This window comes from Aethalodelphis obliquidens, unplaced genomic scaffold, assembly GCF_003676395.1.
Source record: "Aethalodelphis obliquidens isolate GAN/ISIS:26980383/991018 unplaced genomic scaffold, ASM367639v1 scaffold99, whole genome shotgun sequence".
Classification (NCBI taxonomy): domain Eukaryota; kingdom Metazoa; phylum Chordata; class Mammalia; order Artiodactyla; family Delphinidae; genus Aethalodelphis; species Aethalodelphis obliquidens.
In genome coordinates this window covers 1,803,252-1,818,898 of record NW_020838043.1, presented here as the reverse complement: position 1 = coordinate 1,818,898, position 15,647 = coordinate 1,803,252, and the positions used below count along the sequence as shown (strand labels likewise).

Genomic DNA, 15,647 nt, shown 5'->3' with positions numbered 1-15,647 from the left:
TACATCCTTTTTCATTCTTTTCCATTTTGGTTTATCACAGGATATTGAATATAGTTCCCTGTGCTATACCGTAGGACCTTGTTGTTAGCTGCAGCATGTTTTTTTAAATTCACTCTGCTAATCTGTCTTTTAATTGGTGAACTTAGATCCTTTAAGGTAATTTAAGGTAATTATCATTATGGTGGAGCTTAAGTCTGCCATTTTAATTCTTGTTTCCTGTTTGTTCTGTTTTTCACTTCTTTTTTCTTGTTCCTATCTTCCTGTAGGTTACTTGAATATTTTTAGAATTTCATTTTATAGATAGTTTTTGAGTATAACTCATATAGCTTTTTAGTGATCGTTCTAGGTATTACATTATATATACATAACTTATTACAGTCTAGTGGTATCATCATTTTACCAGTTCAATTGAAGTTTAGAAACCTTACCTTTCTTTATATGATTTTACACTCCCTCATTTGTACTATAATAGTCTTATATATATCCTCTATGCCCTATATCAGACAGTGTTATAATTTTTGCTTCAATCATCAGCCATAATTTAGAAAACCCGAAGGAAAGTCTATATTATACTGTATTTACCCATATTTTTGCATACCATGTTCTATCTTCCTTCTGGATGTTCTACCGTTCCTTCTTTTATCATTTCCTTTCTGTTTAGAGAACTTCTTTTAGCCATTCTTTTAAGGTAGATCTGCTGGTAAAATTTCTTAGTTTTCTTACATCTAAGAATATCTTGATTTACCCTTCATTCTTAGAGGATATTTTTGCTCAATATAAAATTCTGGGTTGACAGTTCTTTTCTTTCAATGCTTGAAAGATGCTGTGCCACTTCTTTCTGGACTCCATGGTTTTCCTTTTTTATTTTTTTGTAGTATTTTTTTTATTGTGATAAAATACACGTAACATAAAATTTACCATTTTAAGCATTTTTAACTGTAAAATTCAGTGGCATTAAGTACATTCACAATGTTGTATAACCAACACCACTATCCATTTCCAAAACTTACCAACTAAACAATAACTCCCCATTCTCCCCTGCCCCAGCCCCTAGTAATCACTATTCTCCTTTCTGTCTCTGTGAATCTGCATATTCTAGGTACTTCATATAAGTGGAATTATACAATAGTCATCCTTTTGTGTCTGGTTTATTTCACTTAGCATAGGGTTTTCAAGGTTCATCCATGTGGTAGCATGTATCAGAACTCCAATCCTTTTTAAGGATAAATAACATTTCATTGTATGCATATACCACATTTGTTTATAAATTCATCTGTTGATCAATATTTGGGGTATTTACACCTTTTAGCTATTGTGAATAATGTTGCTATGAACATTGCTGTACAAGTATCTGATTGAGTCCCTGCTTTCAAATTCATTTGGATATATACCTATAAGTAGAATTGCTAAATCATATGGTGATCCTTTTTAATTTTTTGAGGAACTGCCAAACCATTTTCTACAGTAGCTACACCATTTTACATTCCCAGAAGCAATGTACAAGTGTTCCAATTTCTCCATATCCTCACCAACACTTGTTATTTTCTGGTTTTTTATAGTAGCCAACTAAATGAGTGTTAAGTACTACCTCACTGTAGTTTTCATTTGCATTTCCTTAATGATTAGTGATGGTGAATGTTTTCTTCATGTGCTTTTTGGCCATTTGTATATCTTCTTGGGAGAAATGTCTATTCAAGTCCTTTGCCATTTTTTTAGATGGCTTGCTTATTTTTTTGTTCTTGTTGTAGGAGATCTTTAATACTCTGGATGTTAATTCCTGATTGGATATATGATTTGTAAATATTTTCTTCCATTCTGTGGGTTGTCTTTTTACTTTCTTGATAATGTCCTTAAACACACAAAATTTTTAATTTTGACTAAGCTCAATTTAACTATTTTTTCTCTCATTGCCTGGGCATTTTTTGTCATATATAAGAAATCACTGCCAAATTCAATGTCATGGAGATTGTCTCCAGTGTTTTCTTCAAAGAGTTTTATACTTTTAGCTCTTACATTTATGTCTTGGATCCATTTTGAGTTACTTTTTGTATATGGTGTAAGGCAAGGGTCCAAATTCATTTTCTTGCATGTAAATATGTTTTTGTTTTTTTGCTTTTTTATTTTTTAATGTTTCCATTGGGGAACAAGAACTTGAAGCTTCCTAGTTTGCAATCTTGCTTACATCCTTCTGGATTCCATGGTTTCTGATGAGAAATCAACTGTCGTTCAAATTATTTTTCCCTATAGGTAAGGTCTTGTTTCTGTCTGACTGCTTTCAAGATTTTTGTTTTCTTTTGTTTTGCTTTAGTTTTCAGAAATTTGAGCATGACATGCCTTGGTTTGAATTTGTTTGGATATCTTGTTTGGAATTCATTCAGCCTCTTGAATCTGTAGGTTTATATCTTTTGCCACTTTGGGGAAGTTTTCAGCCATTATTTCTTTGAGTCCTTTTTCAGTACTGCCCTTTTTCTCCTTTCCTACAGGACTCCAATGACATGAATGTTAGATCTTTTGTTTTTGTGCCACAGGTCCCTGAGGCTCTGTTCTTTTTTTGTTTTGTTTAAGTCTATTTCCTCTTCGTTGTTCAGATTTGGTAATTTCTATTATACTATCTTTCTTTTTATTTTGATTATTATTTTTGCCTGTGTTGGGTCTCTGTTGCTGCATGCAGGCTTTCTCTACTTGTGGTGAGCAGGGGCTACTCTTCATTGTGGTGCGCGGGCTTCTCATTGTGGTGGCTTCTCTTGTTTCGGAGCACAGGCTCTAGGTACAGGGGCTTCAGTAGTTGCGGTGCATGGGCTCAGTAGTTGTGGCTCACGGGCTCTAGAGCACAGGCTCAGTAGTTGTGGCACACAGGCTTAGTTGCTCTGCGGCATGTGGGATCTTCCCAGATCAGGGACCGAACCCATGTCCCCTGCATTGGCAGGCAGATTCTTAACCACTGCGCCACCAGGGAAGTCCCTATACTATCTTTCAATTCATTGATTCTTTCCTGAGTCACCTCCATTTTGCTGTTTCACCTCTACATTGAATTTTTATTCCAGTTATTGTATTCTTGAGTTCTTAAATTTCATTTGCTTCTTTTTTGTCTTCTATTTCTTTGCTGAGCTTTTCTATTTTTTCATATATTTCAAGTGTGTTTTTAATTGTTTATTGAAGCTTTTTAATGATGGCTGCTTTAAAATCTTTGTCAGATAATTCTCACATTTCCGTTATCTTGTTGTTGCCAGTTATTGATTGTCTTTTTCCATTCATTTGGAGATTTTAATGGGTCTTAGTATGACAGGTGAATTTCAATTGAAATCTGGACATTTTGGGCATTATGTTATGGGCCTCTGGATCTTATATAAACCTTTGTTTTTAGTTGTGACACCACTCCAAAAGAGGAAGCAGGGGTGTGGCCCTCTTTCAGCCAGGTGTCATAAAAGTCCAAGCTCCCCACTCAGCCTTCACTGACACCTGAAAGTGGGGCTTCTCATTACTGTTGGGCCATGGTTGGAGTTCTGACTTTCCTACAGACTTCCACGAATACCTCCCAGGCTGGGAGGGGTAGAAGTGTTTCATTACTTAAGCTCACCACTTGGACTCTGCTGACATCATGGGATGTGAGGTGGTATCATTACTGCTGGGCAGTGATCAAAGTCTTTACTCTCCACAAGGACTCCTCCAACACCACTACAGCAGAGAAGGGGATACTCTGTTACTGCTGGGTGGAAGAAGCAATCCATGTTCCTCTGACACTGGAAGTGGTGTGGGGGAGATCATTACTGCCTGGCAAGGATGGAAGACCCAGTTCCACTTTGGCATTCTCTGAAACCACCATGGCAGGGGTGTTGGAGTGCCTTGCTATACCCTGGCAAATTTAAAGAAGTCTAGGTGCCCTACTTTGCCTTTGCTGGCAAAGGTGGGGGTGGGGTTCAGTTTTCCGTGTGGTGTTTGGCTGGAGTAGAGTGGTTACTGTCTCAATGTTTTCTGCCTTCCTAGGCTGCCCCTTTCCTGGTCATTTAACTAGAGAACTCAGGCTTTTCTTGGGACTCTTTTGTCTGTGCCTTTGGTGTTTCCAGGTTGCTAGCTTCTTCAGCTCTAAGTCTGAGATGAACAAAAAATAAACAACCTGGGGAACTCACCACTGAGTCATTCCTTGGGTCTGAGTTCCCTTGCTTGTCTTCTTTCTTCTCCTTACCTTTCAAAGTCTTCTTATGTTTGTTTTATATATACTGTCCAGGGTTTTTAGTTGTATTTAGTGGGAGGACTAGGGAAATGTACCTCTCCTTGGTCTTTCTGTAAGTGGAAGCGCCCCTCCTTAAATTATAAACATAAATCAGATCATGTTTCTGACCTGCTTACAAGTCTTAAAGGTTTTTCACTGCACTCCAAGCTAGTTACCACATGGACTTAGAAGACCGTTTTTTCCAACTCCAGCCTATTTCTCTAGCCTCTTTCATGCCCTCGCCCATTCACTATGATTCATGCTGACTTCCTTTCTGTTCCTCAATCACATCAAACTCTTTATTGCCCCAGGGACTTTACAAATGCTTTTACTTCTCCCTTGAATGAGTTATTTCTGATCTTGGCCTGCCTGTATTTTTTGTATATCTCAACACTGTGCCTAAAAGTCACCTACTCAGGGAAGTCTTCTCTGATCACTGTAAGGAGTTTCCTCTCTCCCTTGCTGCAGTTGTTCTCTATCACTACACTTTGTACATTTCATGCCAGTATTTTTCATGATTTGCATTTATATATACATATTTTGTTTGCTTACTAGTGTATTGTATGTTTTCCACTAGATTGTAAACTTCACAGGCTCAGTAGCCATATTCATTATATTTACTAGTTTATCCATGGTGCTTAGCCAAGTCCCTGGTACACAGTAACCATTTAATAAATGTCTGCTGAATGAATGAATGGAGACAAAACATTGTACAATGTACAAATTACATTGCCATTTTATAATCTAGAAAGATGCTTATTTATTTGGTATGCATTCATATTTTCATATTGTGAAATACACCAAAAATACTTTTGTCTCTGTCATTTTGCTTGCTACCTTATGTCAAAACTATCTATTTGTATGCTTTGTTTATAGGATTCAAGGACAGCTACCATGTTTTACTCATTTTTGTATCTATATTCCTTAGCACATGGCCTATACCGAGTAGATGCTCATGATGAAAAATCAATAAATGATAGCTTCTGCAATGTGCTACAAAGTACTTGAAATAGTTCCTAAGAGACACTAAACAAACCAAAATATTTTCATTACTTAGATGACCCAAATAACTAAGTTTCCTTTCAAAATCAAGAAAATATCAAAAGCAGTGACAAACTTACATGCCTCTCTCTCTTTCTGGATACAGTTCTTGGTCAGTGGGAATAAATGATTTTTTCCACTTGGTATGAGCATCCTTAATTTTCCAATCTTCCTAGAAGTAAATAAGACCCATTTGAGAAAAAATGACAATATCTATGGAGAAAGAAAGAAATCTTCTTTTCCCACTCCCCATCTTTATTCCTCTGTAGTCTGTCAATTATTAGCCAAGGATCAAACAATTTGTCTCCTACCTTAAGTACTTTTTATGTTTAAAATTTTTGATTTATAGATCTGTATTAATTTATAAATAGAACCTCTGAACTTATCTAGCACCAATTTTGCCAGTTCACATTTGCAACTACAAATAAGACTGTTAAATGTTCAGATGAAAATGGACCTAACATCTTGAATGTGAGGGAATTCCCTAAGAGCTAGATGTTTTGTAAATAAATAATGTTAAAGCTCAGAAGAAAGGGTTTAGATCAGGGTTTTGTTTTTATCCTGCAATATTAACACAGGGTTTTCTTTCATTAGTTATGGGGTTATTTTAGGGAGCCCCAGTGATTGAAGCAAATGCAGTCTTTTCAAATTTGAAATCCAGCTCCTGCTGCTGCTGTTGCTGCTGATTTACTAGGCCAGGGCTGGACTGCCCTAGTTTATCCAGGCAGAGGTTTAGCAGAACTCACTCTTTTTGGGAGTATTTATGGACTTCCGAGATCAGATCTGTGCCAAGTGGTCAAGCAGTACCTAAGCAGCAGCATGGTGGCAGCTGCTAGATTAGTTTATCACACCTCCATAGATTCAGGCTGTAAGGCAAAAACGACCCCAAATGAATTTGGAAAGTTTATTATTTACACAGACAGCAACACAATATCAGCATGGTGTCAACTCCCCATGTCCCTAGTCCCACAGGATGATACCAAACTGGAGGGGCCAGATGACAGATGATACAATTGGTGGGTCACTCTGTCATTGAGGAGCCAACTCTAAACTATAGGTGAACGGTTCTTTAGTCTGGAGCTGTACCTGAAGCTGCTGTGAGATGGCAAGTCCCACGCCTCACTGGAACCAGGGTGGCAGATAAGAAATGGACTTGGGATAGCTCCTCACAGGATCATCTTGCCACGTTCCAGGAAAGATCACAGGGCATTATGCCATGACATGTGTCAGACTGTGGTTGAGCCTTGCATACACAGCCTATGCAGAGATGTGCAAGATGACCAGAGTGCCATGGTAAAGCTGTTCTCCTATAATCTGATGAGGAGGTGAGGATTTCAAAGTCAGCCTAGTTAAAAGGGCCATCATTCTATAAGTGGTGAAAGTATAATCAGATAAGGGTAGGGATCATCAATAGCTCCTGGGATTTCATCAGAAAATAGTATTGCAAGTGGTAGTGGTAAACTGAAGAATTGTTACCATTCATCATGGAGCCATCTGAATAAGATATACACCTAGGTGGGTTATGAGGAAGAAGGAAAACCAACTTGTGAAAAAGTTGATGGCGTATATACCAAGCCTTCCCATTTTGACATCCAGTTCTTCCACAGATATCGATAAGGCCACGAGGGATACCTAAACTGACAAAAACACCAGATTTTTCTTCTCAGTTCTTACTGGAACATCATTTTTGCATTTCACACAATTTTGCACTCTTTTCTATCTGAAACTCTTTTTTCATTGGGTTTCCATGACATTGCATTCTCTTGGTTCTCCTTACAATTTTTTTATTTTCTCTTTCTCTTCTGTGGGCTTCCTCCATGGGCATCTCACGCTCTCCTGATCCTCATTCATATTCTTGTTTTAGTAGTGACTTTCAAGTCTGTATCTTCAGCCCTTATATGTGAATGCAGAAACTGCCTACTGGAAAACCCTTCTCAGCTGTCCCATGGGTATCTCATGTTTAGAGTGTCCACAACAGAATATCTCAGATCACTTCCCTCTTCCAAATCCACTTTTATTTTTTATTTTAGATGGAGAAGAAATAATTTACCCATTCACTAAAGCTAGAATCATGCAAATCATTCTTGATATTGCTCTTTTCCTAACCTTTCATATCTAATCAGTCACCAAGTTCTCCTGAATATTTATTAAATTCATCCCCTTCTCTCCATCCTCACCTTCACTGATCTATTTCTGACCCAAGACATCTCTTCATTGGTCTATTGCCACATCCTTCAAACTGACTTCTCCCTCCATCCTGTCCCTCTCAAATCTGTGCTCTCCATGGCTGCCAGCCAATATAAAACATAAATATATAAATATGACCAAGTCACTTTATTGCTTAAAATCCTTATATGGCTCTTTTTAGGTTACTTTTTAGTTTGAATTTTTCCCCCTGATCTGGCTATTGCCCACCCCTCCCACCTCATCTCCCATTACCTCTTGCTTTGCTTTTCAACTCTAGCCATCCAGGCACCTCTACATAGTGCTCTATAACTGCTCACACATATAGTCTTCCTCCTAGTTGTTAGGTACCCTTCTGTGCATAGTACAGGGCACATCTATCATTGCACTTATCACGTTATCCTATTACATTAATTGTGATTGTTTCTGTTTCCCCTACCAGTCTATGAGCATCTTGGTCATCTTTGCATTCACAAAATCAAGCTCATTTTTCTGATTAAAGGATACAACTTGGGCCACCACATTGGTAGTGTTCAAAAAATGTTTATTTAACAGTAAGTTTATATGCTTTTCATTAATGGCTGCTAAATGCACCAGAAACTTCCCTGATGGGCTAGGGCTAGTTAAGAAAACTAGGTTTCCTAATCTTAGGTGGGCTCTGGGATTTTTATTAGATTGTGATTAATAAAAATCTAACAGCAGGGAATACCTGGAAAGAGCCCTAAAAAAAACCCCTATTGGGATAACTTCAACTCCAGCCAATTTTTCTTCTCTCAGAGATGACTGCTATGAATCTTGGTCTGGAAAGGACATGGCTTGATTTAATACAATTTACCCTTGAGGCAGAACAGCAAAGAAAGGATTCTACTAATTTAATTATAGTCTCAGGGTGCTTCTCCCTGATAATCTAAAAGGAGGTTTGGCCCAGAGAAGCACACTTGAAGGCCCATTTATAGTTAAAGATCTCTTCCTACTTGCTTCTCTGACTATTGGAGGCATAGACAGATTGCTATGAGGCTTTAGTTCTTTACTCATAGCTATTAGTTGAATTATACTACAAGAAAATAAAAACATTGTTCCAGAAATTTTGCTTAACTTTCTCTGGAGCAAGTTTTATATATTGTTCCTAAGAATAACTTTTATCTTGTTTAATCACTACTAGTCTCATCAGAATTGCCTAGCTAATTTTTCTGATCAAGGTATACAACTGGGCCAGCACAGAACACGTGCTTTTAGAATTATAGGAAAGGATTGGGCAAAACTAAGTGGAAAAAAGAGGGCTCCCATCCCTTCCTCTCTTTTAGGACAGGGACGACCCACACAGCTGTTCTGTGTTGTCACTTCTCACTAATCATTCAAAAATGAAAGATAAAAGAGAGAAAAAAATTCCTGATAATATATTAATCATTAAAAAAGCAAGAAATCTAAACATTAAACAGAGAGCTATAGAAAAAACACAATCTAAGCAAACTGGGAAAACCACCAGAAAGGGCTCTGCAAGACATTTTGTCTAAATGTTAAATAACTAAAAAACATTAAAATATGTCTTGCCTGGCAAGTCTGAGGTCTGATGCTGAGCAAGCTTCTTAGCAGAAGAATAGGAAGTGAAGATTAAGGCCCCTATAAAAATAACCCAGGTTAGAAATGTGGAGGTTAGAAATCTTTAACTTGCAGCTCCAGAAGAAACATTCACATTATTTACTCCTGTCTTTGGCCCCAAAGAGAAAAAGGCTTTAGGCTCCTCCCCCATCTGCCCTCATCCCTAAGAGTCAGATCCATTGAGCACCTAGATTCTAGTCAGAGAACCTTTGTAAATTTCATATCTGAAGTACTTAGGCTCATTACATATACAAAATCTTAACTGAAAATATTTTGGTCAAGAGATTTTAATTTTTTATTGAACTCTAGAGAGTCTAAAAGACAAAAAAGACAAAACTGTAACAATTGGATTAAACGATGATTTAAAGTGGTTTTTTTTTTTAATTAATTAATTAATTATTTGGCTGCGTTGGGTCTTCATTGCTGCGGGTGGGCTTTCTCTAGTTGCGGCAAGCGTGGACTACTCTTTGTTGCGGTGCGCGGGCTTCTCATTGCAGTGGCTTCTCTTGCTATGGAGCACGGGCTCTAGGCACGTGGGCTTCAGTAGTTGTGGCATGCAGGCTCAGTAGTTGTGGCTCGTTAAAGTGGTTTATTTTGATATGGTTGCAAACATCTCACGAGTTCTATGTCTCCAATTAATCAGTTTAATATTTCTCCTTTGCCTGCTTCCAAAAAGAATCCAAGTCTCCTTCCAAAGAATCAGTTTGGCTTTTATATCTAGACTGTTGAAGTATGTGTCACATATCATTTAGTGCAATGTTTTGATATGTAGTTTATGATAACATACCTTTTCCCCTAATCTTTGAGATTTGTTCATTAAGAGAAGGCAAAACTAAGAGGTTGAAGTTTGTATGTAATAACGCTATACTAACAAAAATGGGGCAAGACATTAACACTGAGAATAATAGGCAAAAAAATATAAAAGCTAGTTTATTTGAAAAGTTGCGGAAAGAAAAATGCAGGATTTAGCTGAGGCATTTGGAGTTAAGAATAAAAGAGTGAACGCAAAGATGATTTAATCATTTTATTTTTCTTCTCCCCAAATCAAGACTATCTGAGTGAAGTCAGCTGTGTTCTTAACAAACTAAGTGAAATAATTAATGCCTATTATGCTGTCAAAATCTAAGGCAAATTTTTGATGTTTTGTAGGGGAAACCTCAGGAAGGACGACCTGGGAAAAATACCTAAGGCCTTGGTGAACGCTATTAGACAGTATAACCCCACACTCACATTTTGGCTAAGTCATTCCTAGTTTTTACAATTACTTTTCTAATAGTTATCTCAGGTGATTATATTAAATAAATTCCTTACTGTAACATATATAGGAGGAGAACATGTACAACTTAATTCTGTGACGTAATTCTCAAAATCCTCTTTCTCTAGGACCTTTTATTCCATCTTCTTTGGTACTGGTTTTTCATGAAATACGTATCTTTTATTTTTACTGCATCCTGGTGTTTGGCATTTGTTTTGATACTCCATTCATTATGCAAACAATATCTCACTTTAAGCTTGCTTACAATATGATGTAGTCTGGTTGCTTGTCATACAAGCACAGTCAGGATATACTGTTTGGTGTTTCAGCCAAATTTCTTCATTTCCTATATTCTCACAGTTGGTACCGCGCAGGAACACTCACGGTGACTCTTAGCCTCCTTTGTAGTTAACTTTCTGATGAGACATATTCAGTTAACATTCAATAGACCTTCCCCTTCCAAAGTACTGTTCAGTTTGGAACACTGATACAAACCGTTTTACTAGTTTTAAAAGTCATATTCTGGAATCACCTTAACTTGGTACTACAATCATGCGTCATGAGCTCAGACAAATTACTTAACATCTGTAAGCTTTATTCATTAATTTATTCAACATTTATTGAACTATGTGTAATAGGCTCTGGGGATAGAAAGTAAATGTGATAGCCAAGAGTTTCTCATCTGTAAAACGTGGCTAATGATAGAGCTGTTTTGAGGATAAAATATATGTAAAGTACTTAGCACAGTGCTCAGTAAATGTTCATTGTTATTATTAGCAGTATTATTTTGATCAAATTACTTTTAACATCTCCCTGTGACTGTAACCTCTAATGATTCACAATGCATCCATTCCATTCCGTTTCTGAACATAAAGCTACTCCATAAAGTACTGATGCTGGAAATGATCTTTTCTAGAAATATTGATGCAATGTTCCGAGAACACTGGAATGTAGGCACTCTAAAATACAATACCTTTCACACCTGGTCAGCCAAGAAAAAAACTGTAAATCACAACCACGGTCTGGATTATGAAAGGAAAGTGCTATACCTGTACCGTCTGAGTGTATACTTGTCTAGATAATCTACATTTCTTTCCAAATTCTCTCATATACTTTTTTTTGTGTGTGTGTGGTACGTGGGCCTCTCACTGTTTTGGCCTCTCCCGTTGCAGAGCACAGGCTGCGGACGCGCAGGCTCAGTGGCCATGGCTCACGGGCCCAGTCACTCCGTAGCATGTGGGATCCTCCCGGACCGGGGCACGAACCCGTGTCCCCTGCATCGGCAGGCGGACTCTCAACCACCGTGCCACCAGGGAAGCCCTCTCATATACTTTTAAGTTTGTATTATTAGAAAAATAAATAACAAGCCTACAGACAGGCCATCTTAAGTTTTACTTGTTGTGTATCACTAGCCTGAAATGATCAAAAATATTTTTACTGTGGTTTCAGCTCTTTGTGGTGGGGGAGGGGGCAGGTGGGGGTGATGTCAACTCATGTTAGTTGAGAAAAGTGGCAGCTCTGCATCTCATGCAATTGAACTAGAGAAAATGGGTTACTGCAAGAACTGGCAAAACCTATTGCCATTATTGCAATGGTTATAGAAATAAAATGAGTTTCTCTTTTACTCAGTGGAACTATTTAAGAATGACAAAGAGAAAACACCTACAACGGTGGCAGAGACTTTGCGTCCAAACGTTCTAGTTTGAATTATTTGTCGTTTAAGTCGAGCCTCATTAGGTAAACTGTTTTACTAAGGACTGCACAGGAGCCTGTGTAAGATTTCGGAAGAACAGGAGTTTTGAAGAACCATGTTGTTTACACTCTGTCACTCATTTTCAAGCCCAGTGTTACCCTTCAGTTCTTACACAAGAATATCTGAAAACAAAAGGACATCCTCTAAAATGGGTACTGGGTGCTCTGAGCGTCGGAGGAGTTGGCCGAAAACCAGACACCAAGCCCTTCAAAAGGCACGTGGGGCCGAACCTCCCTCGGAATCGCCACGGCCGGCGCTCGAAGGCTCCAGGCTCCGCGCCTGACTTCCCAGGGCCGGTGCAGCACCGGGGGCGGTCCGACAGCACCGGCCCTCCTGCCTCGTCATCGCTGCGTTTCTGGCTGGCGGAGCCCGGTCCCCGTCCGCGGCATTCCACGCCTCCGTCTCCGCGGGCGTACGCGGGGCTGGGGAATCACCTCGGGAGCCCACTCAGCAGCGGGGAGGGCGGGAGCGAGGAAAGCCCGGGCTCCCGCTGTAACCCCCGAACTCAGCGGCGTCCCCCACCCCTCGGCGGCGGGGCCGCAGGTACCTCCTCAGCTGCCTCAGCATTCGGCGCTCAACTGGTGGGCAGCCCGTCCCGCCGCCGCCACGTCCGCTCAGAGGCCCTTCGGAGCCGCACTCCCGCCGCCGGCACCTGACTGACTGACTGACTGACTGACTGGCTGACTGGCTGACCGACCGACCCGAGGTTGGAACCCGGGCCGCCGCCACGGCCGCCGCCGCCGCGCACGCGCTCCTCGCCCGCCTCCGTCCCGGGTCGGCCCGCTGGGCGGGAACGCGACGCTACGAGCCGCCCGCACCTGCCTGACTGACAGGCGGACCCCGGCATCGGGCCTCGTGCCGGCGCGCGCACGCGCACGCGCCTGGCGCGGCTGCCGTCGGCCCCGGGGGCGGGACCGCGCGGCAGCGAGCGGGCGGGGGGCTCGTGGTGCGCGCGCCCCGCACCCGAGGGCTGCGGAGAGATATTTTGGGTGGCAGGAGGCCCCTCGTCATTTCCGCCGGGCTGCTGGTCGTGCCGGGGGCTTCACTCTCGCGCACGAGGCGAACGGGCAAGTTGGCTGCGGGCGTGTGGCGGAAGCTCCTTCCATTAGCGCTGCGACCCTCGGCAGTGCAAGCCATGAACTGAAGCCCCAGAGGGACGGAGACCCGAGCGGAGTTGCGGAGCCACGGCAGCAGCCGCCGCCTCAGCGGGGAGCGAGCAGACCCGGCGCGGAGCCGCGACCCCGGCGCCTTTCCCTCCCCGTCACCGCTCCCACCGCTGCAGCCGCGAGACTCGACACACAAAAGCCGCTTTCTCCGCGCCGCCCGCCCAGCGAGGCAGCAGCCAGCGAGGGACCCCACCTGAGGGCGGCTCGGGCTGCTGAGTTCGTTTTGTGTCTGAGCTCCGAGCTCCGCGCCCCGCGCGGAACCGACCCTGTGCTCATGGCTCTGATCATGGAACCGGTGAGCAAATGGTCTCCGAGTCAAGTAGTGGACTGGATGAAAGGTAATGCCCGCTGTGCGGAGGGCGAGGCGGCCCTGGGGCTCGGGGTCCCGGCGCACGGGAGGGAAGGGGCGCCCGCCGCGGCCGAGCCCGCCATCGGGGCTGCAGCCGGCTGATCGTGGGGCGCCGAGGGCAGCGGGGGACCTCCAGGGCTGACTGGGGCTCGGGATCCTGGTCTCCTATTGTCTCCAGCCAGTGGCTTCCCATCCGGAGAGGGGCGCGGAGAGCGCGGGGGTGGCCGGGGCGACCCGATGGGAGGCTGGGAGCCGGACGGCGGAATCCCTGTCAGTCTTTCCGGCTCCTAGCTCCCCTTGGTGCCCCCAGGCCGGGAGGACGTGTCGACCCTGCCTTCTCCCCTCAGGGAGGAGCCCCCAGGGACGGTCGCCCGTTCCCCGGCCCCTTTGTTCCTGGGAATCCTGACGCCCCCTTGGCGGCCGCCCCTGCCAAGTGCCTTTTCTTGCGCCAACTCTCCCTGCAACTTTTAAGCCCACATAATGGTGTCAGGACGCGGCCGCCGGGGTTTGGATCCGGAGAGCTCCCCCTCTTCCCCAGGTTGGGCTGAGGATGCTCGGGGGATGCGCTGCTTTGGGGGAGAGGAAAACATGCTTCCCCTGGGACAGCATCTGCGCTGGTATCTGTGGCTCCTCCTGTGCATCCCCCCGCGTCCTTTGCCTCCTCCTCTTCTGGCGGCTTGAGGCTTTGAATCTTAAAGCTTTTTATTGGGGGCTCGACCCCAGGTGTAAAGTGATGCACATTCAAGTGTCCCCTCATTTATTCCATCTTGAAGACTCTCCCCTTTTTTCCCCTGGGCAATTTCTAATAACCATACTTAAAGACATTCGTCCTCTTAATCTCAAACGTGGGCTTTTTCTCTGTCCCTGGGCTTTCCTGCCTCACTATCTCCCTCTGTTGTCTGTGTTAGAGGACCCTCTCCTCACGACCACTGCGCCCCCTCCCATCCCCAAGATTCCTAAGATTTGGGGAATGCTGACAGGGGATGGAGGGGATGGACAAAAAAGGATTCCTCGCCGCACTTGGGAGATGTTAAGAGTTTTGCTTGTGGTTATTCCTAGGCACAAACTCTGGGTGGATTAGTCAGGGCCCAAAGGCTTATCATTTGCAAATGCAGTTTCAAAGATGAGGGAGCCCCTTCTTAGGGCTTGCTTAGCAGTCAGACTTTCTAAGCTCCAGGTACTTTAGAACGAAAGTAGCGTGATTGGAAGTGATTGAGAGCAACAGAGGGAAACTCAATTTTTTTTTCTTTTTCCCCCGAGCCTTTTCAGCTTGTCTTGTGGATTTTCCTTTATCCATTTGCTTTCCTTTTATTCCCTTACTTGCCCCTTTATTCTTCATTTATTTCGTTTTTCTTTTCTAATATGTGGAAAGTGCTTTGTAACTGCAAAGCGCAGTACAAATGAGAGTGTACTGAATTAAATCGAATTCATTATTTATCGACTGCCCCCCTGTGTGCGGTGCATTGTGCTAAGGTGCCATGGGTGCCATGACTAAGACAAAGTCCTGCAGTGGCTCATTATTTTTTTCTGTTTCTTCTTCTGTTTTCATATTGCTATTGAAATTCTGCTCTCCTAGATTCCCACCAATTTTTCCCCCCTTCGGATTGTCAGATGCAGACAAACATCTAACTTCTGTGTTTCTCAGTCATGGAAGAAAGAGCCAGAGCACATGCGAAAAGCAAGACTGCTTAATTAAAACCCTTTCTTTGAATTTGCCTAAAAGATTACTTCAATTTGAGTCTTGTTACTGAAATACTCAAAGAAAAGCTATCTTGGCTCCTTGGGAGTCAGATTACCTTCAGAGACTACCTCTCACAAATTCCCATGATGCTTGTAGTGAGTGCTGCATACTCCATCTTCTTCACCTCCCACCCTCCCAGTACATTCTTGCACTTTCCCCACTCTCTACACTTTAGGTCCACTGAAGCATGTAGAACATATGATGTACATATTCTGACACACATTTTTAGTTTCTCAGTACACTAGTCCTTTAAAAATCTCTCCAGCCTAAAATGCAGCTTCTTTGGAGTTGGGCTTACATCATTAGCTGTGATTTTAAGTGATTGTTATATTTAAGTTGAATAACTTAT

General features: G+C 42.5%; 1 protein-coding gene across 4 annotated transcripts in view; it reads left to right on the top strand.

Annotated features, from left to right (window-relative positions):
- The first annotated feature begins 12,818 nt into the window (after window positions 1-12,818).
- The window catches only part of CNKSR2 (connector enhancer of kinase suppressor of Ras 2), a 256,343-nt gene continuing 253,514 nt past the window's right edge, over window positions 12,819-15,647 (top strand). For all 4 annotated transcript variants that reach the window (XM_027096112.1, XM_027096113.1, XM_027096115.1 and 1 more), the window contains exon 1: window positions 12,819-13,546. In XM_027096112.1, the coding sequence (XP_026951913.1) occupies window positions 13,483-13,546 (64 nt within the window). In that variant the 5' untranslated portion in view covers window positions 12,819-13,482. The remainder of the gene's footprint in view (window positions 13,547-15,647) is intronic.